This window comes from Gekko japonicus, unplaced genomic scaffold (assembly GCF_001447785.1).
Source record: "Gekko japonicus isolate JY-2015 unplaced genomic scaffold, Gekko_japonicus_V1.1 scaffold2082, whole genome shotgun sequence".
Lineage (NCBI taxonomy): Eukaryota > Metazoa > Chordata > Lepidosauria > Squamata > Gekkonidae > Gekko > Gekko japonicus.
Window position 1 is genome coordinate 112572 of NW_015159777.1, and position 25698 is coordinate 138269.

A 25698-nucleotide genomic window follows, 5' to 3' on the forward strand; every position below is an offset into this window, starting at 1 on the left:
CAGGAATGATTTCAAAAGTGCTGACAATAATATTGCTGTTATTTCAGTTCAACCAGGAATGTACAATAGTGGTGAAAGAGGAACTTAAGAACGATATCAGGTTATTTTTTTAAAAAAAAACCCCAGAAAATCTGAGATATGTTCTCACTTAACTAAAGGAGGACAGGATAAGATAAGAAAGATAAATAGTGAAAATTCAGAAAGAACTGGTTCATTATTTAAGCCTTATTTTCCTAACAATAGCAAAGGATGTTATAGGAACAATTATGAATTTCTGGTAAGGAAAAATGAAAATCAGATTTAGACAGGGCTCTGCTGAATCCTGATTTTAATGAGAAAATGCCACTTATGAGGAGCTAGATTCAGGCGGGTGGCCATGTAAGTCTGAAGCAACAGAACCAAGTTTGAGTCCAGTGGCACCTTTAAGACCAACAACATTTAATTCCGGGTATAAGCTTTCGTGCACGTGCACACTTCTTCAGGTATCTGCAGCAGCCTCCCCAAAGGCTTTCAGTGTTCTGCCCCTGCTCCTGCACCTGACAGACAACCACCTATCAGTTGGAGGACGGATAGGTGGAAGTGTGTCTAAAGCCTTTGGGGAGGCTGGCCCAGGAGCACTGCTAAGGTGTTTCTGCTTGGGTGGCCTCCCTGATGGATTAGAGTACCCTGGCCCTACTCCTACACCTGACAGACACCCACCTGTCTGGTGTTGGGGGGAGTGTGTTTAAAGGCGGGGCCAGCAGCAGCGCTAAGGCAATCCTGCTGAGCAAGCCTCCCCAATGGCTATAAGTATCCCACTCCCTCTCTTACACCTGACGGGCAGCTGCCTGTCCAGTGTAGGAGGGGGAGGGGTATTGCAAGCCATTGTGGAGGCTGAGCCGGCAGGATCACTAAGGCGTTACTGCTGGGGTAGGCTCCCTGATGGCTTTAAGCACCCTGTACCCGCTGCTGCACCTGACGGACAGTTGCCTGTCAGGTGTAGGAGGTGGGGGGCGCATGTTTGAAGCCATGGGGGAGGCTGGGCCAGCAGCATTGCTGCACCTCACAGGTGGTTGTTGGCCATTCCTAATTTCCTCAACTGTCATTAGCTCTCTGCAGTCTCCTGTAACTGCTCTTTTTTTAAACCGCAGAACACTGAGCTCTGCAGCTGAGCAATCAGAGCGTGGGGGGTGCAAGGAGGCAGCAGCCAGGCAGCCACACAGGAAACAATGGGGGGAGCATGTTTTACCCTCTTTGACCCCCGTAGGGGTCAAATGTCTAAAAATCCCTTCTTAGTGAGCATCTACGTCATGGTCAGAGTGCTCGCCCCAAATTTTGTGTTCCTAGGTCCAGGGGTTTGGCCTGGGCATTGATTTTAGGGTGAGGGGACTTTATTTTATATATATAGATTTCTAAGTATTTTGTGTGTATGAGTGTGTGTGGGCTTGCGTGCCTGGATGTCATGGTGGACTTCTGGTGACCCCTAGTGGGGCTAGGATATTTCAGAGAGGTGAATAGATAGTGCCTACCTGTGTACCGGCCCTGGTATTCCTTGGAGGTCTCCCTTCCAAGTACTTGCCAGGGTGGTTAAGTGCACGGACTCTAATCTGGGAGGACTGGGTGTGATTCCCCACTCCTCCACATGCAGCTGCAGATGTGACCTTGGCTCAGTCACAAGTTCTTTCAGAGCTGTTCTCTCAAGGACAGTTCTGGAAAGAACTCTCTCAGCCCCACGTGCCTCACAGGGTGTCCATTGTGGGGAGGGGAAGCGAAAGGAGTTTGTAAGCCGCTCTGAGACTCCGAGTGAAGGGTGGGGTATAAATCCAATCTATTCTCTCTCTCTTCTGTAGTACTTCTCAGATTTTGTGTCCCGTTTGGACTTGCCCTTGGCATAGATATTCCACCCTCCTTCCTTATTTGGGGGATTCCATTCTTATGTGCTCAGAGTTCAGTGGGTCTTAAAAACCAAAAACCCTTCTGCAAATAATAGACCTCCATGAGTACAGCCCTGTGCATGTATACTCAGAAACTGAGGGTAATGAAATGGAGCCTCAGAAGGCGATCTTAATTGCTAGGACAGTTTGGTGCAGTGGTTAAGTGCGCGGACTCTAATCTGGGAGAACCGGGTTTGATTCCCCACTCCTCCACTTGCACCTGCTGATGTGACCTTGGGTCAGTCACAAGCTCTGGCACAGCTGTTCCTGAAAGAGCAGTTTGTGTCAGAGTTCTCTCAGCCCCACCCACCTCACAGGGTGTCTGTTGTGGGGAGGGGAAGGGAAAGGAGTTTGTAAGCCCCTCTGAGACTCCAAGTGAAGGGCGGGGTATAAATCCAATCTCTTCTTCTTCTTCTTCTCTTAACCAGGATAGGGTTGACATACTATCTTATGAGAAGTTCTTCTGCTGTCCTACCACCAGGAATAAAACCAAGCAGATAAACCACAGTCGGAAGAGACTTTTATTCTGAAAGGCTGACTATCGGAAGTGACAACAATACCAGGGCCGGGCAAGCGGTCCGAACAGGGCCGTTGGCAGAAACGAAGTCATTAATGAACACCAGAGACAGCCCTAAACCCAAGAGGTTTATCGCGCTTCCCGCTCTGATCCGGGAAATTCCTCCCAAACACAGAGAATCTGTTGATGAATCACAAACATTGGGGGGGAATATAGTTCCCCAGGACTCCAGTACGATGTGACAACGGTCCTCGGACCACCACAGCTCTCATAACTAAACCTGAAAGACTGAAATCGGAGTTCTGCCCTGACCTGTACGGCCTTGGTTAACCTGATCTCGTCAGCTCTCAGGAGCTAAGTTGGGTCAGCCCTGGTTAGTACGTGGATGCAGGGGTCGTTTCGTAGAAAAAGAGCTAGGGGAACTCATTAGCATAACTCATTAGTATATGCCACACCCCCTGACATCACCGGAAGTGTGTCATAAGGCCACACCCCCTGACATCACCGGAAGTGTGTCATAAGACCACACGCCCCGTCCCCTACGGTCCCGGCCGCCGCCGGCCTTGCAGCTCCACTGCCGAGCCCCATGAGGGGCCCGGCGGTGGACCTGCAAGGCCGGCAGGAGTGCAAGGAAGCCCCACGAAGGCCCTCCCTGGCCCCAGGCAGGCAGGGGTGGGGAGAGGCAGGGAGGAAGCAATTTACCCTCCCTCTTCTTCTGCCTCCTCCTGGCTGAATGAGGGCCGGAAGTGGGGCGGCCGGAAGCAGGGGGCGGGGCTTCATCATGTGCCCCGCCCCCCCCGTACCTCACCCGGGGGAACTGCGATCCCCCCCGAAATGACCTCTGCGTGGATGGGAGACCACCATGGAAATCCAAGGTTGCTCCACAGGAACAGGCAACGGCAAACCACCTCTGTTCATCTCTGGCCTTGAAAACCCCATGAGGGGTCTCTGGAAGTCAGCAGCAACTTGACGGCACTTGACATGCACAAGGAAGGGCTTTGGCAGGCCACAGATACATGCTTCTTTAGAAGACGTAGCAGCTGCAATAACATCCAGATCGCAAGGAGTCACAGTCCCGCTGTACACGGCACTCGTCAGGCCGCACCTGGAGTATTGTGTGCACCTTCTGGAGGCCTCGCTTCAAAAAGGATGTGGACAGAACGGAGCGGGGGTGCAGAGGAGAGCGACGAGGATGATTGGGGGCCTGGAGGCCAAGCCCTGTGAGGAAAGGCCGAGGGACTTGGGAATGTTCAGTCTGGAGAAGAGGAGGCTGGGGGGGGGGGACATGATTGTTCTCTCTAAGTCTTTGAAGGGCTGTCCCTTAGAAGAGGGCAGGGAGCTGTTCCTGTTGGCAGCAGAGGAGAGGACTCGCAAGAATGGGTTTAAATTAAAGGCGGGAAGTTACCGGCTGGATATTAGGAAGAACTTCTTTACAGTAAGAGTTGAGCAACAGCGGAATGAGCTGCCTGGGGAGGTGGTGAGCTCCCCCTCACTGGCAGTCTTTGAGCAGCGGCTGGACAAACCCTTGTCAGGGATGCTCCAGGCTGAACCTACACTGAGCAAGGGGGTTGGACTAGATGCCCTCTATGGCCCCTCCCAACTCTCTGATTCTCTGATTCTAATCCTGCTGGAGCAATCTGAAAAACGAACAGAGATTCTAGTAATCCAAGTACTAAGCAGGGCCAACCCAGCTAGCCCGAATCATCCAGGCCAGGGCTTTAAATTAGTAACTTGGCTTAAATGGTGAAGCCATATTCTTATGAGAGAGAGAGAGAGAGAGAGAGAGAGAGAGAGAGAGAGAGAGAGAGAGAGAGAGAGATATTGTCAAAGGCTTTCACGGCCAGAGTTCATTAGTTGTTGTAGATGTTCTGGGCATTGCAGGACCTGACGTTTCGCCAGCAGCTGTGACTGGCATCCTCAGAGGTATGACACAGAAAGATGGAGTACTCTCTGTGTCAAGATGTAGAGCATTTTGTGGTTTTCAGACAGGAAACCATGCCCTACTTATTTTCAAACTCTCTTCTTTCCTGATGAAATTGTGTTTATGTTGATGAATTTCAATAGCCCTCCTGTGTAATCTGACATGGTAATCGGATGTGTTGTCCAGCCTCTACATCTTACAACAGCCCTACAGATAAGATTAGAATTTCAACAGCCAATCCATATGCAAAAGAACCTCCTCAGGAAAGCTCCTCCATTAGCACGTCACAGCCTGGGGAACTCCTCCAAGAGAATGACAGCCCTACCCCACCTTCCTGAGTAGATATAAATCACCTGCCTACCATTTTTCTTCTCCCCTTGACACAGAGAGTCCTCCATCTTTCAATGTTATACCTCTGAGGATGCCAGTCACAGCTGCTGGCAAAACGTCAGGTCCTACAACGCCAAGACCATGGCCGTACAGCCCGGAACATCTACAACAACTAAAGAGAGAGAGAAACACTCCCTTCTCCACAGTGTTCTTTTAACCAAGTCCTTCAGTTTTCATTGTTTGCCCAAGAGAGATGAGAATTAGCCATTCCTCAGAGCCCAAATGTGTATTCTGTTAATGCTGCTCTGCGCGATCAAAAGCAGCTTTCTCAAGACTCACAGAGGAGACACGAGGGAGAAGAATCAGGGCAAGAGGTTTGGAAGAAACACACACGCACGAGGTTTCCAAAAGTATTCTGTAAAAAAAGTTACTCTCTCAGCATTCTTCTAAATCGCTTATGATTTTTGCAAAACAGGGGGAAAAAATGACAGCGTTACTCTGCTGAGTGGCTGAATTTGCAGGCAAAGAAAAGCTCATTTGCATTCGAGAACAATGGGACTTGAGCGAAACCGCTCACTTGGGAGCCCGAGCGTGGAAAAGTTACAGCGGAGGGTTGTAATTAGGACAGCTCGGCTTACGCGGCACAATCGCTTCCAATCCTGCTGACGGGGGGGGGGGGGGGGTGTCTTCTCCGGGGGGTTGGTGAAAACCTCGGACTTCAGCTCGCCGTCCAGAAACTCATTAAAGTATTTCATCAGTTTGTGGGCCTCCACGAGCCGCTGCCGCGGCGTGTTTACCCCCTCCAGCAGGTCGCCAAGGTGACAGACTTTCGTGGCCACGTAGCTGACGTGCTCGTCCAGTTCTTGGAAGTGTTGGAAGGCAACCTGGGAGAAGCAGACGGGATTAAGGAAATTCTTGTGATTAAGGAAAGCCGAGCTATTCACCCACAGTCCAAAGAAAATAGCATAACAAGCCCTGGAGCCAATACAGGGAAGATGCAGCACCCAGTCTTTCTCTCGTGAAACATACATCTGCTCACGGGGATCAAAAGCAAGCTGATGCAAGGCCAGGATCATAGAACCATAGAGTTGGAAGGCATCTCCAGTATGAACAAAAAGGAAGGGAAGGGGGAAGGAAAAAAGTGGGGGGGAAAGAAAACTCAACCCAAAAAGTTGCTATGGATCCACAAGGGTTAAGCTGACACTAAATATTATGAAAATACAACATTTATTCAGGTGTACACATTTTAAACCTTAGACTCATTAAAAATATACCATTCAGACATAAAAAACTTCTCAACATTCATACATAGATATAAGATAGGCCTCCGGTGTAGCTATTAGCCACAAGGTATAGATAGGGACTCTGGGGCAAGTGATGCTCTGTCATCTTGGTGCTTGGGGGGGGTCAACAGTGGGAGGGCTTCTAATGTCCTGGCCCCACTGGTGGACCTCCTGATGGCACCTGGTATTTCTGGCCACTGTGTGATACAGAGTGTTGGACTGGATGGGCCTTTGGCCTGATCCAACATTGGCATCTCTTATGTTCTTATGTTCTTAATTAAAGTCCACCAATAATTCTGGTGGCACAAACTTGCGTGAGTTATTGGTGGACTTTAATTGGCTTTAATTGGCTAGACCGGAGGCCTATCTTATATAATAATAATAAACAAATACATAAGTATTTAGGAAACAACATCTGGCCTTATACTGCATATGTATCGAACATCTTAAGTTAAAAAATTTTTTGAATGTATGTCAAACTTGTAATTGGAATTGTGACCACTGAAGAAGGCCCTTTGGGGGGCCGAAACGCGTTTGGTTCAGTTGCACAGCACTAACCCATCTATGTATGAATGTTGAGAAGTTTTTTATGTCTGAATGGTATATTTTTAATGAGTCTAAGTTTTAAAATGTGCACACCGGAATAAATTTTGTATTTTCATAATATTTACTGTCAGCTTAACCCTTGTGGATCCAAGGCATCTCCAGTGCCATCTAGTCCAACCGCTGCACAATGCAGGAAATTCACAGATACCTCCCCCCACACACACACCCAGTGACCCCTGTTTCATGCCCAGAACATGACAAAAAGTCTCCAGGATATCCAGCCAAACTGTCCTTGAGAAAAATTGCTTCCTGACCCCAAAGTGGCGACCCTGGGCGTGTAAGAAAGGGCCACAGAAACTAAGCACTGATGCAACCCTTCCTGCCCTCCCTCTCATGATCTGCCCAAGTTCACAGGATCAGCATTGCTGTCAGAGGGCCATCTAGCCTCTGCTTGAAAACCTCCAAAGGAGGAGAGCCCACCACCTCCCAAGGAAGTCTCTCAGCTTGCACGAATCAGCCCAGCTCTACTGGTATCAACAGCACTACTCAGTGACTCAGTGGGAGAGCCTCTGCTTGGCATGCAGACGGTCTCGGGTTCAACCCCCAAAATTGCCCATTGTCGTGCCCTGGGGTGGCCCCTGGCCTTGGAGGAACACTCCCCGCGTCGGTCGAGGGTTCCGGAGGGAAGCGAGAGCCTCAGATAGGGAAGGGTCGGGAGGTTTCGTCACTCCCCGAGTTACCTTCCTCGGGGTTGACAACTGTGTCTCCGTCTCTCTCGCTTGCCGGGCCAGTCACCTCCGAGATCCTCCCCGACTCTCTTTGCTTCCCTCCTTTTATGCTCCTCCTGTCCCCTGGTGACACCCCCCCTTTTCCTTCCCAGCACTCTTACTCCTCCCTTAACCTGCCCGTCACCTCTTCTATCGTCCCTTTGGTGGGTTTCTCTCCTAGTCCCGCCCTCTTGGGATTTCCCCCGGGGATCTCGCCCTGAGTCGGGAAGTGCAGGGGAGTGGACATTTCCGGTGAGCCTAAGGAGCCTGACGCCGTTTGCTGCAGCGTCTCCAACCGTTCTCCCTTAGGTAAGACCGGCTTTCTCCGGTCCCCTCGCACCCGTGACGGTAGGCGTCCCTCGTGCCCCAGCGGCTGAGGAGATGGGCCCGTCTCCGTCCTTTTCCCTGTTGCCTTTCTCCGTGGAGAGGGTGGGGTGGGCCTTCCAAGGGCTCTTGGTTGTCCACTTGCACTCTGTCGGCTGCAACCCTCGTTGCCCCCTAAACCCCCTCCTCCGGGAGTCCCACCTTCCTGGGTACCCCAGTGAAAAAGGATCAGCCCGTAGGTGATGGGAAAGATCTCTCCCTGAGTCCCTGGAGAGCTGCTGCCATTGTAACACTGGCCTATGTGGGCCGACGACGTTCTGACAAGGCAGCTTTGTGGTCTCGTAAACATTCCTTTGGCGAGAGGCTCGGCGGTAGAGCATCCGTTTGCCATGCAGGAACTCCTGGGGTACAATCTCTGGCATTTCCAGATAAAAGATCTGGCAGTAGGCCATGTGAAAGACCTCAGCCCGAGACCCTGGAAAGCCGCCGACAGTCTGAGTAGGCAATACTGACTTTGATGGGCCACAGGTCTGATGCAGTATAATGCAACTTCATGTGTTTGTGCGTTTATAGATTTGGCACAGTCCCTGTGTGCCTAAGTGCTAAGACAAACTGGTGGTCTATATTTATTTTATTAGTTATTTATTTAATTAGAAGAGAAGAAGAAGAGAAGAGATTGGATTTATACCCCGCCCTTCACTACCCAAAGGAGTCTCAGAGCAGCTTACAAACTCCTTTCCCTTCCCTTCCCCACAACAGACACCCCGTGAGGTGGGGGCGGCTGAGAGAGCTCTGACAGAAACTGCTCTTTTTCAAGGACAGCTCGCTCACTCACATTCACTCAGCTTAGTGGGAACACTGTCCCTGAGTCGGACGCAATGCTCCCTCTAAGCCAGTGGTGGCACTCAGAGCCCTCTCTGTGGGCATGCGTGCCATCGCCCCAGCCAGGCCCAGACCATCATTAAAGTGTCGCATTCTCTGCCAAATAATTTTAAGTCAATGAAAGCATTTGGGATTGCTTTCCTTCCTTTGTTTGGATCATCTTAAGTTAATGTATGAGTCGTTTTTTCTAAAGTAACACCTCAGTATTCAGGTTAAACTGCCGTGTTGGCAGTTTGCGATCAATAAGTGGGTTTTAGGTCGCAGTCTGGGCACTCGGTCTCTAAAAGGTTCGCCATCACTGCTCTAAGCTGTGGAGTCTTGTGAGCAAAACATTCCACTTTGTGAGCCACTGGCATTTAAAGTTGTGTGAGCGAGCCATTTGGCTACTGCAGAAATTAGTTCGCTCGGGAGCCTTCTTTCCTCGGCTAAGACAAAAACCTGTGAGCCGGAGGCTAAAAAACTGTGAGCTAGCTCACACTCACTCAGGGGGAACACTGATCCTGAGAAAAGCTGAGGAGCACCTTTCATACTGGTAAATTATTTATCTATTAGTGGCTACTAGACATGGTGACCAAAGGGAACCTCCACATTCAGAGACACTAAACCTCTGAATCCCAGAGCCAGGAGGCAACATTAGGGGATGGCCTCAGCCTCTCTGCCCTGTCGTTGGACCTCCAGAGGAATTGGTTGGCCTCTGTGTGAGACAGGATGCTGGACTAGATGGACCACTGGTCTGATCCAGCAGGGCTCTTCTGGTGTTCTCATGAAGGCCTCGGCCTCTCTGCCCTGTCGTTGGACCTCCAGAGAAACTGCTTGGCCATTGCGTGAGACAGGATCCTGGACTAGACGGACCACTGGGCTGATCCAGCAGGGCTCTTCTGGTGTTCTCATGAAGGCCTCGGCCTCTCTGCCCTGTGGTTGGCCCTCCAGAGGAACTGGTTGGCTACTGGGTGGGACAGGATGCTGGACTAGATGGACCCTCACTGGTCTGGTCCAGCAGGGCTCTTCTGGTGTTCTCATGAAGGCCTCAGCCTCTCTGCCCTGTCGTTAGCCCTCCAGAGGAACTGGTTGGCCACTGTGAGAGACAGGATACTGGACTGGGTGGATGACTGGTCTGATCCAGCAGGGGTCTTCTTGTGTTCTAATGAAGGCCTCGGCCTCTCTGCCCTGTTGTTGGCCCTCCAGAGGAACTGGTTTGGCCACTGTGTGAGACAGGATGCTGGACTAGAGGGACCCTCACTGGTCTGGTCCAGCAGGGCTCTCCTGGTGTTCTCATGAAGGCCTCGGCCTCTATGCCCTGTCGTTAGCCCTCCAGAGGAACTGGCTGGCCACTGGGTGGGACAGGATGCTGGACTAGAGGGACCCTCAGTGGTCTGACCCAGCAGGGCTCTTCTGATGCTCTTATTTTTATTTATCTATTTTAAGAGACATACCCCCTACTTTTCTCCTTAAGAGGCACTCAGAGGGGCTTACGATTAGGCTTAAAAGCAACGTGACATCCAATATATTAAAAAAATACAATGAACCCCACAGTGTGGAGCCATATGGTAATAGATAACGGGTTGATTCCGCTATCAATGCAACCACCCACCCATCCCTCTACCAGGACATTCTAACTGAGGCTGACAATAAAGAATAGATCGCTGCTCTCGAATTTAATTGCTGTTAGATGTGTGGGAAACAAATGGTGGTTGCTAAGCAACTTCCAGTGTGCTCCTCGACGACTTCTGTTTTTTTAAAAAAAGAAGACGACGACACCAATAGCACGTTTGCTTAGTATTGAAATACAAGCTTTCGGCAGTATCTGGCAAGATGTTCTCCAGCATAAACCTGGCTAAAATGACTGGGAGCAACGCAAGAGCGAAGAAAGAAGAAGAAGAAGAAGGAAGAAGAAGAAGGAAGGAGGAGGAGGAGGAGATTGCATTTATAACGAGGAGGAGATTGGATTTATACCCCGCCCTTCACCCTCGGGGCAATACCTGGTTGCTTTTCTGCAGTTCCTGGACTTTCTTGGCAAATTCTTTCGCTTCCCTCTGCACCTGCTGCTCCAACTTTTCCACTCGCCTCTGGATTCTTTCATCTAGCAACTTGAGTTCTTGAATATGATTTACAAATTCTTCTTGTAATCTGTTTGGGGAGGGTGAGGGGACAAAGAGGTTGGATAACGGCAGGTTGTCATGTGCAAACAGTGTGCAAAACCATTACTTTCTGAAGAAGAAGAAGAGATTGGGTTTATACCCCGCCCTTCACTACCCAAAGGAGTCTCAGAGCGGCTTACAAACTCCTTTCCCTTCCACTCCCCACAGCAGACACCCTGTGAGGTTGAAGAAGAAGAAGAGGAGATTGGATTTAAACCTCGCCCTTCACTACCCAAGGGAGTCTCAGAGCGGCCTACAAACTCCTTTCCCTTTCCCTCCCCACAACAGACACTCTGTGAAGTAAAAGAAGAAGAAGAAGAGATTGGATTTATACCCCGCCCTTCACTACCCAAAGGAGTCTCAGAACAGCTTACAAACTCCCCTCCCTTCCCCTCCCCACAACAGACACCCTGTGAGGTAGGTGGGGCTGAGAGAGCTCTGACAGAAACGGCTCTTTTTCAAGAACAGCTGTGCCAGAACTATGGCTTGCCCAAGGTCATCCAGCAGCTGCAAGTGGAGGAGTGGGGAATCAAACCCGGTTCTCCCAGATTAGAGTCCACGCACTTAACCACTATACCAAACTGGCTGGGGAAAACAAAATCCCCTGTTAGATTTGACTCTGACGAGAATCTCTAAAGATATTCAGCCTTTCAGTCTCAAGAACAGGTTTGCTGTGCCAGCAGGTAAATGCTAACAATGTGCATACAAACTATGATGCCAAATATTACCGAATTCTGACATTCCACGAGGGTTCATGAGGATGTGACAGAATCTGTGTGTCAGCAAGCTGCCAATGTTTTGCCAATGTTTTGTTTTCATTCTGTATATGTGTGTGCGCTTGCCTCTTGCCCTGTAGATGCGCATGTCTATGTAACTCACCGAAACAATTATTTCGCTCAAGGCCACGGGTGGATGCAGAGCTTGTTAATGTGGAGAAGCTCTCACTAAACACCGTGAGAAGAAGATAACGTGAGAGGCTTGGGACCATTAGTTCTCAGGCTAAAGGGAACCCCCGCAATTGGCCCGTGGTAGTTTGAATGTTTATTGTATGCTTTGCCATTGAGTCTACCCCTCATTCTGAACAGTGACCCTGTTATGCACCTTCAGCTCTAATAAAGTTACCTTTTCTTCAAAAGCGTGCTTATTACGATGCGAGGAGGAGTCTGACACTATGGTGAAGACCCAGGTCCCTCCACAAAGGATCCAACTTCAGTTAAAGGATCTCAAGGGAGCTGGGAAAGACCTCTGCTTCTTGTGACTGGGAACAACTAGATTTAACACCCACACCCAGACCTTTTCCGGTCACTTGAATAACCCACCCCAACTAACCGCCACGAGGCAATGGGGAAATGACAGTCCGATGATTATCGGTCAGCTTATCAAAAGAAGAAGAAGAAGAAGAAGAAGAGGTTGGATTTATACCCCGCCCTTCACTTGGAGTCTCAGAGCGGCTTACAAACTCCTTTCCCTTCCCCTCCCCACAACAGACACCCTGTGAGGTGGGTGGGGCTGAGAGAACTCTGACACAAACTCCCCTTTCAAGGACAGCTTGCCCAAGGTCATCCAGCAGGTGCATGTGGAGGAGTGGGGAATCAAACCTGGTTCTCCCAGATTAGAGTCCGCGCACTTAACCACTACACCAAACTGGCTCTCAAAACTGGTTTAGAAGAATCTGGGGCAATAGCTCTTCACATTATTAGGACAGTAACACACACTCGACTACACCCCCGGCCTAGCGATTATGTTATGCTGGACAGAAGACTAAACTAGTAACTTGCATAAATACCACTATACCACCATCGTGGCGGGATTTACCATCTACCTGGCCTTGGGTACGGAGAGACGCCGCCCTGAAAGGAATACTACTCTGGCGCTCCGCCCTTTACATCATCGGCCGCCAGTGAGGATCGACCATCTTGAACTTTCTTAAAATTGAACTGTATAGCACCATTTTAGTTTGTATTTATTGAAGTTTTAATGTAACTTGTGTTTTATTCCCGACATTTGCCGGTTGTTTGCCGCCCTGAGCCGTATGGGTAGGGCGGGATATAAATCCCAGAATAAATAAATAAATAAATAAATAAATAAATAAAGTTACGCAGTGACACTTCGCAGAAGTCTTAATATTACTCTTACATTCTAAACGTCATGCTATTGAGCTCCGTAACATCTCTTTTCTGATCTGATCTCATGTATTACAGCAAGAGCCAGTAAAACAATACAATTCTGATACAAGAAGGATTAAAACAGTAATAACATAGCAACAGTATAAAAACATTAACAAGAGAAAAGTAATAAAATTAGTAAAATAAAATAATGTTAATAAGAGAATCATACAATTTTTTTCAGCTAAAATAAGTTTATGTTTTCTAATAGCTAAGCAACAAAATTTTGCCACAACGTAAGTCACTGAGCTCTGGACGTCTTCTAAGAGGCATTTACGAAGGACTTCTGGCCTAAAGTCAAGATAAGACTGCAGAGGGCTAAATCTAGACAGAAGTGGTAGTATAAGATGGTCTAGTTCCTCCTGATAGAATCTGCAGAACAGGAGGACATGAGTAACTGATTCCACCATACTAGTCATGCATGGGCATGCATGTTCATGCATTGGAACTCTAGTGAATTTACACTCCTCTTTTCCAGTTTCGACTCTCAGGAGAAAATTTCTTTTCTTCTGTCCTTGTTGGTTTCTGTATCGCACTTTTCCACCGTGCCCCCAAACATGCCATCTTGCAAAGTTGGTTGCACTGGGTCACAGACCCCCAATGCTTCCCCAGCTGCAGTGCTTATTAGAGATTTCTTTAAATCAAACATTTCTTGCTCTTTATTACAGATGGTTAAATCTATCCATTGTGCTGGTGGATTACGCAGCTGCGGTTTACCTTTTGGGATCAAAAGCTTCCACACCACCTCGGGAACCTCCACCGGGAGTCCTCCACGCCAGGCGTTCGATGTACTCGTCCGCCACAAAAGGTTCCTAACCCCACGAGAAAGAGACCCTTTTACAACAAGCCACAGTAGGAAACGGGGGGAAATGCATATTGTTTATAGCTCACCGAGAAAACCTTTTTTTCCTGCAGTGAATGGTTTACTCGGCACAGATTAATGGGGCCAAACGGCACTTTTCACACCAGCATACTTAATCTAAAAATTAGGCAGTTGGAGAACGATGCGCGTGTTCTTCAAAGTTTGCAAAATCGGGCCTGCGTAAGCAGTGGTTTCCCGACCAGTGTTCCCTCTAAGCTGAGTTAGTGTGAGCTAGCTCACAGTTTTTTAGACCCCGGCTCACACCTTTTTGCCTTAACTCAGGAAGGATGGCTCCAGAGCAAACTAATTTATGCAGTAGCCAAATCACTCGCTCACAACTTTAATGCCGGTGGCTCACAAAGTAGGATTTTTGCTCACAAGACTCCACAGCTTAGAGGGAACATTGTATCCCGACCTTCTGCATATTGGTGACCTGCCATTCAGTTCAAAGCTCTGGGTCTTGGCAACCCCCCCCCCCCCGCTCCAAAGTGGAGTTAGAGATAAACAGTATCCTTCCCACATGACTGTTTAAGAACAACAAGAAGAGACCGGCTTACAATCTCCTTTCCCTTCCCATCCCCACAACAGGCACCTTGTGAGACGGGGGGGGGGGGCCTGGGAGAGCTCTGAGAGACATGTGACTGACACAAGGTCACCCAGCTGGCTGCATGTCGAGAAGCGGGGAATCAAACCCAGTTCTCCCAGGTGATGCACAAATCTGTGCCCCGTGTGCTCCTGGGGCAGAATAAGGAACACACGGTTGGAGTCCAGGGAGAGGATAAGTATCTGTTTATTGCAATAATCAGGAAAATACAGGGCTGGAGACCTCGGCAACCAGCAACACCAAGCTGTATTCTGCCCCAGCCAGGAAGGGCAGTGGATCTTATACCCCGAATGACATCATGGCGGTTTACACAGAAAAAATCCCTAACTCTTGTCCAACAGGTATCACTGTCGGAGCAACATTTGAGTTGGCACCTCTCTATTGGCACATTCCTTCCTACACAGATTAGAGTCCGCTGCTCTTAACCACTAAACCAAACTGGAGAGGTTGAACGACACAAGGAAGGGCCCGGTTAAGTCCTTCACTTAAGTCCCCGGCCGGCTAGTTTCCGCTGCCACTCGTGTGTCTCCCTGCCTCTTGCCGTGCGGCTCAGTCTTCACAGGCGGGAGAGCCACCGCTTAATTGCAGAGCGATCTTCGGTTAAAAGGGTCTCTAGCTGCTGGGCAGGGAAAACCTGAGACCTTGCAGAACCGCTGCCAACCCAAGGAAACGGTAGCTAGCCAGACAGATGGAGAGGCTCCGTACAAGGCATTCAAAAGCTCTCTCCTTTCCATTTGTCAGGCATCTAATATGACCCCTGCTGGACCAGGTCCAGCATCCTGTTTCCAACATCAAACTGTCCAGATCAGGGGTGTCAAACATGCGGCCCAGGGGGCTTCTATCAGGCCCGCGGTGGAACTGGCTGTCTTCTGCTTCTTCTCCCAGTTCTGCTGCTGCTGCGTCATCGTAGGTTTGCAGCTTACAGATACACACTTGAACAGCATACTCAAGATTGCAACAGCACAGGCATTTTGATGCAATGATTCAGAGCGAGAGGTGTCAGTTATCAGACACTGTTAAATAAGCAAAATATTGCAAGAGTGCTAATGTTTTAAGCATGTTTTTATTTTAAGGGGGGGTGGGATCCTTTGTGTTTGTGTCGTGTATAAAGTTTATCTCTTCGCTACCTGGCATTACCTTTTATGACACACATGGCCCGGCTCAACAAGGTCTCATTTATGTCAGATCCGGCCCTCATAACAAATGAGTTTGACATCCCCCGGCCTAGATCAAGGCTCCCCAACCTTTTTGAGCCTGTGTAATTCCAACACGGTGGCTCAAGTGGTTAAGACGCTGAACTGCAGGCTGTGGAAGGTCGGTAGTTCAGCAGTTCGAGACCCGAGGGTGCCGCATGATGGAGTGAGCTCCCGTCTCTAGTTCCAGCTCCTGCCAACTTAGCAGTTCGAAAGCAAGAAATTGCAAGTAGATAAATAGGGACCACTTCGGTGGGAAGGTAACAGCGTTCCGTGCGCCTTGGTGATTAGTCATGCCAGCCACATGACCACGGAAACGTCTTCGGACAGCACTGGCTCTTTGGCTTGGAAACAGAGATGAGCACCGCAACCCTAGAGTCGGACTCGACTGGCTTTCGAGCAAGGGAACCTTTACCTTTACGTCCGACACAGGGTGCTGGGCGCAACCCCAAAGTGGCTAATGCAGGAGACACAAGCACAACAGCGGAGGAAGCTCAACGGCAGCAGAAAAGCGGGGTAATTTAAACAATACGCTGGGAAAAGGAGAGATAAAAGCGACACCGTTGTGACAGCTGCCGCTGAACAACATTACTTTAAACTGTACAACCAATCGGACCTTCAATGGCCAATCAGAAGACCTGCTTGGCAAGGGCCCCACAGGGCCCCGCCCACTTTCTAAAAACACTTAGTGGGCACCGGGAAAGGGGTCGGAGGGTGCCGTAGTGCCCGCGGGCACCACATTGGGGACCCCTGATCTAGACGTTTCTAGAAACAGTAAGTTGCCCGATCTCCTCCAAGTCTTTGCTCAAAACCCATTCCCCCTGCCCAACACTCAGGACAACGGAGATTCTACTTACCTGCTGCTCTGCTACTCATCCTTCACTGCTAATTTATAAATCCCCAACCATGCCCACATCCCTGCTGTTTAGTGCCCTGTGAAACACTTGCCACTGGTGGTAGAACTAGACCACAGGCATGCCTTCCCAATGAAACCCCAAAATGCAAAATGCAGGGCAATACTACCTTCAGTAAAGAAATTAATTTTAATTTGCCTAAGTAGCAAGCAGAAGCGAGCAAGAAGGCCGAGCGCCGAAGAATAGATTCTTTTGAACTATGGTGCTGGAGAAGACTCCTGAGAGTCCCTTGGACTGCAAGAAGATCAAATCAGTCAGTTCCAAAAGAAATCAACCCTGACTGTTCCCTGGAAGGCCAGAAAATGAAACTGAAGCTCAAATACTTTGGCCCCCCAATGAGAAGGGAGCACTCCCTGGAGAAGACCCTGATGCTGGGAAAGACTGAAGGTCAAAGAAGACGGGGACGGCAAAGGATGAGATGGTTAGACAGTGTCATCGATGCAATGAATATGAAATTGAGCCAACTTCAGACGACAGCGGAAGACAGGAAGGCCTGGCGGGATCTGATCCATGGGGTCGCGAAGAGTCGGACTCGACTGTGCGACTGAACAACAACAACAGCAGCAAGCAGAGTCTTTATGCATTCCTTCTGCCGTTTAATACTAAAGTCTACTCTAGGTTTAAAGACCCGTGTGTGGCACGCGGCTAGTAAGCCCGCCTTTTTGCAATTCAAAGGCGAACACAGTGGCATTCAATACTGAACATCTTTAAAACCCCGACTGACACAGCCTCTTGAGCTCTATTACCGGACTAGACGTACAAGTTCCTACTCGCCTACACTGCTCCAAAGCGGCCCTGCAAGTTAGTTCTGTTTACTAGCCAAATTAAGAAGAGAAGAGGAGGAGATCGGATTTACACCCCACCCTTCACTACCAGAAGGAGTCTCAGAGCGGCTTGCAAACTCCTTTCCCTCCCCCTCCCCACAACAGGCACCCTGTGAGGCAGGTGGGGCTGAGAGATCTCTCTCAAAAACTGTCCTTGAGAGAAGAGTTCTGAAAGAACTTATGACTGACCCAAGGTCACACCAGCAGCTGCATGTGGAGGAGTGGGGAATAAAACCCAGTTCTCCCAGATTAGAGTCCGCGCACTTAACCACTACACCAAACTGAAAATCTTAACTACTACACAAAGAATTTAAAGAATTAAATTCTTTAATTCGCCAAACTGGCTTTAAAGTTGGCTACTAATGTGGTATCTTCCAAGAAAATCAAATGAAATACTGGAACCCCATCCCCCCCACAGGCACACCTATTTTACAGGAGCAAGGGGGACAAAAGACGAAGAAAAGCACTCTTGAAGAGAACTGCTCTGAGAACCTGTGACTGACCCAAGGTCACACCAGCAGCTGCACGTGGAGGAGTGGGGAATCAAACCCAGTTCTGCCAGATTAGAGTATCAAACTGGCTCTCAGAGCCAGCAGGGAGCCCAAGGGCCATCTAGTTTGGTGTATTGGTCAGGAGCGTGGACTCTCATCTGGGAGAACCGGTTTTGATTCCCCACCTCCTCCACTCGCACCTGGCTGGATGACCTTGGGCAAGCCGTAGTTCTGATAAGAACTGTCCTTGAAAAAGAGCAGTTTCTGTCAAGAGGTCTCTCAGCCCCACCTACCTCACAGGGTGTCTGTTGTGGGGAGGGGAAGGGCAAGGAGTTTGTAAGCCGCTCTGAGACTCCTTTGGGTAGTGAAGGGCGGGGGTATAAATCCAATCTCTTCTTCTTCTTTTACCTCACAGGGTGTCTATTGTGGGGAGGGGAAGGGAAAGGAGTTTGTAAGCCGCTCTGAGACTCCTTTGGGTAGTGAAGGGCGGGGGTATAAATCCAATCTCTTCTTCTTCTTTTACCTCACAGGGTGTCTATTGTGGGGAGGGGAAGGGAAAGGAGTTTGTAAGCCACTCTGAGACGCCTTTGGGTAGTGAAGGGCAGGGATATAAATCCAATCTCTTCTCTTCTTCTAGTGCAATCCCCAACACTAATGTGAGCCAGAGGGTAAAAAAACTGTGAGCTAGCTCACACTAACTCAGCTTAGAGGGAGCACTCCGCATTGCTGGCTCCCCAGTCCACCTATGTGGGTTTTCCTCGGCACTCCCCTCCCAGCCTGTGGGGCCTTGCGGTGAGGATGCACCAACTCGGAGCTTACCAGCTGCTGTCCTTTATAGAAGAAGAAGAAGAGGAGAAGAGATTGGATTTATACCCCGCCCTTCACTTGGAGTCTCAGAGCGGCTTACAAACTCCTCTCCCTTCCCCTCCCCACAACAGACACCCTGTGGGGTAGGTGGGGCTGAGAGAACTCTGACACAAACTGCTCTTTCTCAAGGACAGCTGTGCCAGAGCTTGTGACTGACCCAAGGTCACATCAGCAGGTGCAAGTGGAGGAGTGGGGAATCAAACCCGGTTCTCCCAGATTAGAGTCCGCGCACTTAACCATGACACCAAACTGGCTCTGGTACCTGGCGATACGTTTTAAGGCACACACTGCACGGCACGGCAAAGTGACATTTATGTCAGATCCAGCCCTCGTAACAAATGAGTTTGACACCTCTGATCTAGCAGGTAAAAAAAAATCGCTGCCCACTCTACCGGCTCATTCTTTCGCCTGCGTGCCTCAAGCCTCAGGATGGAAACGCAACTGGCTGTCTTCTAGAGCACAGCAGCTCTGCATGGTTTGAACGTTGGAGGGAACAGTTGACTGGGAAAAGTGGGCGGGCTGACGGAGAGGCCAGGCACCTATTTATAAATGATCTACACCCCTTGTGAAGAAATGCCTTTTTTTCCTGGGAGGTTTGAAACGAGCAAAACCTCCCCTGTGCGCTTTAACAGGTTTTTTTCCCCCTCCGGGCGAAGAACAGGCAGTCATAAGCAGTGTTCCCTCTAAGTTGAGTTAGTGTGAGCTAGCTCACAGTTTTTTAGCCTCCGGCTCACACATTTTTGTTTTTGCTCAGGAAGCGACGGCTCCAGAGCAAACTAAATGATGCAGTAGCCAAATCGCTGGCTCACAACTTTAATGCCGGTAGCTCACAAAGTAGAATTTTTGCTCACAGGACTCCACAGCTTAGAGGGAACATAAGCAATGCTCCCTCTATGCTGTGGAGTCCTGTGAGCAAAAATTCTACTTTGTGAGCTACCGGCATTAATGTTGTAAGCGAGCGATTTGGCTGCTGCACAAATTAGTTTTGCTCTGGAGCCCTCCTTCCTGAGCTGAGACAAAAATGTGTGAAACGGAGGCTAAAAAACCGTGAGCTAGCTCACACTAACTCAGCTTAGAGAGAATACTGGTCACAAGAACATAAGAGAACCCAATGAAGAAGAAGAGATGAGATTGGATTTATACCCCGCCCTTCACTACCCAGAGGAGTCTCAGAGCGGCTTGCAAACCCCTTTCCCTTCCCCTCCCCACAAAAGACACCCTGTGAGGTAGGTGGGGCTGAGAGAGCTCTGGCAGAAACTGCTCTTTTTCAAGGACAGCTCTGACAGAACTATGGCTTGCCCAAGGTCATCCTGCAGGTGCAAGTGGAGGAGTGGGGAATCAAACCCGGTTCTACCAGATTAGAGTCCGCGCACTTAACCATTACACCAAACTGGCTCTCAATGCTGGATCAGGACAATGGCCCATCCAGTCCAACGCTCTCTGTCTCACAGTGACCAAAAATATGCCATCAGGAGGTCCAGCAGTGGGGCCAGGACACTAGAAGCCCTCCCACTGTTGCCACCCCCCCAAGCACCAAGAATACAGAGCATCACTTGCCCCAGACCTATCTATACCTTGTGGCTAATAGCCACTGATGGACCTCTGCTCCAGATGTTTAATTCCCTCTTGAAGCCATCCAGGCTTGTAGCTCCCACCACCTCCTGTGGCAGTGAATTCCATGTGTTAATCACTCTTTGGATGAAGAAATACTTCCAATTGCTTTCCAGCTTACCTTCATAAATATGCTAATAGATCTAGCTAGAAACAATGGGATGGTCAAGCTCCCCCCCCTTCTCCCCCCTCCAAGTAGGGAACAGGGATTGGAGGACTAGAATGAGATCCAGGAAGAATCTCCAGGAAGAAACCCTGGGAAATACTTCTTTGACCTGGCATGACCTGGTCAGTGGGTGGAGAAGCAGGTAAGTTTAAAAACTCCTTGCAACAAGGAGGGAGGGCTCTTCTCCCTGGGCTCTGAGTCCATGAGCGGAGCCAGGCCTCCTTTCCACTGGCAAGGCAGCCATTGAACATGTCCTTGCCCAGAGAGCTACAGCAAGCTTCAAGGTAATGATAACTCTGTAGAGACTTGTAACAGTCTCAGCTTTAGGAGACTGTCCTGTTTTAACATCTGATAGGGCATGCAGAGAGAGAGAGAGAGAGAGAGAGAGAGAGAGAGAGAGAGAGAGAGAGAGAGGGTTGCATTTTTACCTAATTCTTTTGTATCCCTTGCTCAGTTCGGTGCTGTGCTAAAAGTATGCTTGTGAACATTTTCTTTTTAATAAATATTTTCTAACTTTGGATGCTGATAGTGGTTCTCTGTACCACATACTTTCTAACTTTGGATGCTGGTAGTGGTTCTCTGTACCACATAGACCTCCACCGTCTCAGACAGATTTTAAAAGGAGCACCAGGGAGAAAGCAGGCATTTGGGAAGTGGCTATTCTTCCAGGGGCACACAAGGCCGTAAACTGTCCCCATGGTGACCAGGCGCTGGGCAGGGGGAGACACAGCGGCAAGGCCTCAGATCTAGGAAGGGAAGCTGAGAGCCCTGACACACACACCCTCTAGGAAGGGAAGCTGGGAGCCCTGACACACACACCCTCCAGTGGGTAATTCCTGCAAAGGTCAGGTGGTGGTGGCGGGCTACCAGAGAGAAAGAAAAGCCTCCCCAGATGGAAGAAAAAAACAGGAATGCAGGGCGGAAATGGGGCCTGCAGGCCAGAACAGGCACGTTCCACCAGACACACACCTTTGACAGCAAGGAAAGAAATACACTTGCTAAAAAGTACAAATTATGGGAAAGCCGACAATAAAAACTGTTCTGAATTTCCTTGTGCTGTCCAGGCAGCAATACTGTTGTGGTCATGTTCTAAAGCAGGGGTGTCGAACTCATTTGTTACGAGGGCCGGATCTGACATAAATGAAACCTCGTTGGGCTGGGCCACGTGGGCCATAAAATGTAACGCCAGGTAAGCGGAGAGATAAACTTTATAAAGGACACAAACACAAAGGGTTTTTATTTTTACTTAAAATAAAAACATGCTTAAAACGTTAGTCCTCTTGCAATACTTTGTTTATTTAACAGTGCCTGATAACGGACACCTCTTGCTCTCAATGATTGCATCAAAATGTCTGCGTTGTTGCAATCTTGAGCAATGTTCCCTCTAAGATGTGGAGTCTTGTGAGCAAAAATTCTACTTTGTGAGCTACTGGCATGAAAGTTGTGAGCGAGCGATTTGGCTGCTGCATTAATTAGTTTGCTCTGGAGCCATCCTTCCTCAGCTAAGACAAAAAGGGGTGAGCCGGAGGCTGAAAAACGGTCAGCTAGCTCACACTAACTCAGTTTAGAGGGAACACTGATCTTGAGTATGTGTATCTGTAAGCTGCAAACCTACTTTTGATTTATTGACATTCACCACAGAAATCTCATGCTCAGAGTTCTGAACCTAGGACCCAGGTTAAAACTTGAAATGGCTGAGTGATTAAGAGAGTCTGGGCGAAGCAAGCTATGATGCAGCAGCAGAACTGGAAGCAGGAGATGGCCAGCTCCGCTGCGGGCCTGATGGAAGCCCTCCGGGGCATCTAGCCCACTCAGCAGCCCACAACCACGTCCAGGACAAATACCCTAGTCCATCTTCTGCCACCTCTCACTTCTATTTCCCCCTTTGCCCCATGCCAATCGTATGCCAGGGAATGCCACTTTCTTCCTCTGTCCATCAACACAGAAAGGAAAGGCTTCGGCAGCTGAATTTCTGCTTGACAGGAATTCATCACAAGCCGACGACACCCTTGCATTTGCTTCAGTTTTGTTTTGTAAAGCTGCCGAGAGCTTTTGGGAAAACGATAGGACAAACAAGCTAAAAATAAACAAAAACAAGAGGGCTTAAAGGCATGAGAACATACACCTAGCGGGGCCTGTCCACCCCCTCCCTTAAAGACCCCCATGCCTGACACTAGGTAAAGGTAAAGGTTCCCTTGCTCGAAAGCCAGTCGAGTCCGACTCTAGGGTTGCGGTGCTCATCTCCGTTTCCAAGCCGAAGAGCCAGCGCTGTCCAGCTCACCTAACTCATCTTAAGAGGGAACAGTGCCCTGCACACTACAATTTGAGGGGCTCTCTCTCACACACACACACACACTCAGTGCCCCATGGAAAGGTCCCTTCCCCATCTTTTTGTGTCTCCTATAAATTTTAGGGCTGCCAAGTTCAGGCAGTTCTCCTTGGCAAATAGAAGGGGAAGTCGTGGAAGTAGTGACAGACTTCACGTTCCTGGGATCCCAGATCACCGCAGACGGTGACAGCAGCCATGAAATTAAAAGACGCCTGCTCCTTGGGAGGAAAGCGATGGCGAACCTCAACAGCATGATAAAAAGTAGAGACATCACCACTCAAGACCATCTTGATACCGTAAGCACTTTATTGTTGTTAGTAGTGTTGTTGCTTATGATTTTATTGTTTTATTGGATTTTATGTATGGGCTTTCACCCCTTGTAAGCCGCCCTGAGCCCGCTTGCGGGGAGGGTGGGGTAAAAATACCTAAATGAATAAATAAAATACCCTGCCAACAAAAGTCCGCATGGTCAAAGCAATGGTATTCCCAGTAGTCATGTATGGCTGCGAGTGTTGGACTATAAGGAAGGCCGAGCGCCGAAGAATAGATGCTTTTGAACTATGGTGCTGGAGAAGACTCTTGAGAGTCCCTTGGACTGCAAGAAGATCGAATCAGTCCATCCTAAAAGAAATCAACCCTGACTGTTCCCTGGAAGGCCAGATAATGGAACTGAAGCTCAAATACTTTGGCCACCCAATGAGAAGGGAGCACTCACTGGAGAAGACCCTGATGCTGGGAAAGATTGAAGGTCAAAGAAGACGGGGACGGCAAAGGATGAGATGGTTAGACGGTGTCATCTATGCAACGAACATGAAGTTGAGCCAACTTCAGAGGACGGCGGAAGACCGGAAGGCCTGGCGTGATCTGGTCCATGGGGTCGCGAAGAGTCGGACTCGACCGTGCGACTGAACAACAACAAGTCCAGGCTGGAAAATTCCTGGCGCCTGGGGAAGGTGGGGTTTGGGGAGGGGAAGATCCTCGGCAGGGTCCAATGCCACAGAATCCACTCTCCAGAGCTTTCATTTTCTCCAGGGAGTTGATCAGTGGCTATTAGCCACAAGGTATAGATAGGGACTCTGGGGCAAGTGATGCTCTGTCTTCTTGGTGCTTGGGGGGGGGGGTCGTGGGAGGGCTTCTAATGTCCTGGCCCCACTGGTGGACCTCCTGAAGGCACCTGGTATTTCTGGCCACTGTGTGACACAGAGTGTTGGACTGGATGGGCCTTTGGCCTGATCCAACATTGGCGTCTCTTATGTTCTTATGTTCTTATGATCTCCGTCAGCTGGAAACCAGTTGTAATCCCGGGAGGTCTCCAGGTCCCAGCTGGAGGTTGGCAACACTAAGGGCCACTTCTCTTAATCCAATCTACTTTCTCCCCTGGCCCCACAATTCGAGGGGCTTTTCCCCCCACAAAGAGACACTCACTGTCCCACTGACAGGTCCCTTCCTCACCTTTTAGTAAAGGTCAAGGTCTCCCCTGCTCGAAAGCCGGTCGAGTCCGACTCTAGGGTTGCGGTGCTCATCTCCGTTTCAAAGCCGAAGAGCCAGCGCTGTCCGAAGACGTTTCTGTGGTCATGTGGCCGGCATGACTAAACACCAAGGCACACGGAACGCTGTTCCCTTCCCACCAAAGTGGTACCTATTTATCTACTTGCAATGTCTTGCTTTCGAACTGCTAGGTTGGCAGGAGCTGGAACTAGAGACGGGAGCTCACTCCGTCACGCGGCACACTCGGGTCTCAAACTGCTGAACTACCGGCCTTCCACAGGCTGCAGTTCAGCCTCTTAACCACTTGAGCCACCGCAGCTCCATTCCTCACCTTTTAGCACCCCACAATTGGGGGGAAGGGCTTTCAGACACACTCAGTACCCCATTGACAGGTCCCCTCCCCATCTTTTACTGCCCCCACCTTCTTTCCCCAAATACAAGACGGGCTTTCTCCCCTCACCCCACAATTGGGGGGGGGGCTTCTTCCCACAGGGACACACTCATTGCTCACTAACTGGTCCCCTCCTCGTTTTTAGTGCCCCCTTTCTTCCAATCCAAGACAGACTCCCCCCACAACTTGGGGGGGGGGCTGTTACACATACAGAGAGCCCCACTGACATGTCCCCCTCTCCACCTTTTATCCCCACCCCGTTTCCCCCTTCCGATCCAAGGTGGGCCTTCTCCCCTAACCCCTCAATTTTGGGGGGAGGGGTGTGCTTTCCCGACACACAGACCCACTCACCGCCCCACTGACAGGTCCCTTCCTCATCTTTCAGCACGCCCCACCCTGCATTCTTGAAATAGACACCCCCTCCACCCCACAGTGCCCCACAGACACACAGTCAGAGCCCCCCTGACAGCCCCACCACTACCATCCTCTCCCCATGCAAGGTGGGCTTCCTCCCCTCACCCCACAATTGGGGGGTGGGCTTTTAAAAACACTCAGCGCCCCCCTGACGGGTCCCCCCCACCTTCCTCTCCCCATGCCCCACAATTGGGGGCTGGGCTCTTACACGCACTCAGCCCTCCTCTGACAGCCCCACCATCACCTTCCTCTCCCCATGCAAGGTGGGCTTCCTCCCCACACCCCACAATTGGGGGGTGGGCCTTTAAAAACACTCAGCACCCCCCTGACGGCCCCCCCACTTCCTCTCCCCATGCAAGGCGGGCTTCCTCCCCTCACCCCACAATTGGGGGGTGGGCTCTTACACGCACTCGGCGCCCCCCTGACAGCTCCCCCATCACCTTCCTCTCCCCATGCAAGGCGGGCTTCCTCCCCACACCCCACAATTGGGGGGTGGGCCTTTAAAAACACTCAGCACCCCCCTGACGGCCCCCCCACTTCCTCTCCCCATGCAAGGCGGGCTTCCTCCCCTCACCCCACAATTGGGGGGTGGGCTCTTACACGCACTCGGCGCCCCCCTGACAGCTCCCCCATCACCTTCCTCTCCCCATGCAAGGCGGGCTTCCTCCCCACACCCCACAATTGGGGGGTGGGCTCTTACACGCACTCAGCGCCCCCCTGACGGGTCCCCCCTCCCCACCTTTCATCCCCACCCCGTC

At 50.1% G+C, this 25698-nt stretch overlaps 1 protein-coding gene across 1 annotated transcript in view; it reads right to left on the bottom strand.

The window, feature by feature from the left end:
• The window catches only part of EXOC5 (exocyst complex component 5), a 69849-nt gene that overhangs the window by 38946 nt on the left and 5205 nt on the right, over window positions 1–25698 (bottom strand). The window contains exons 2-4 of the mRNA XM_015406888.1: window positions 13504–13598; window positions 10463–10610; window positions 5373–5565 (exon numbers count right to left, since the gene is read on the bottom strand). Of these exons, the coding sequence (XP_015262374.1) occupies window positions 5373–5565; window positions 10463–10610; window positions 13504–13598 (436 nt within the window). The remainder of the gene's footprint in view (window positions 1–5372; window positions 5566–10462; window positions 10611–13503; window positions 13599–25698) is intronic.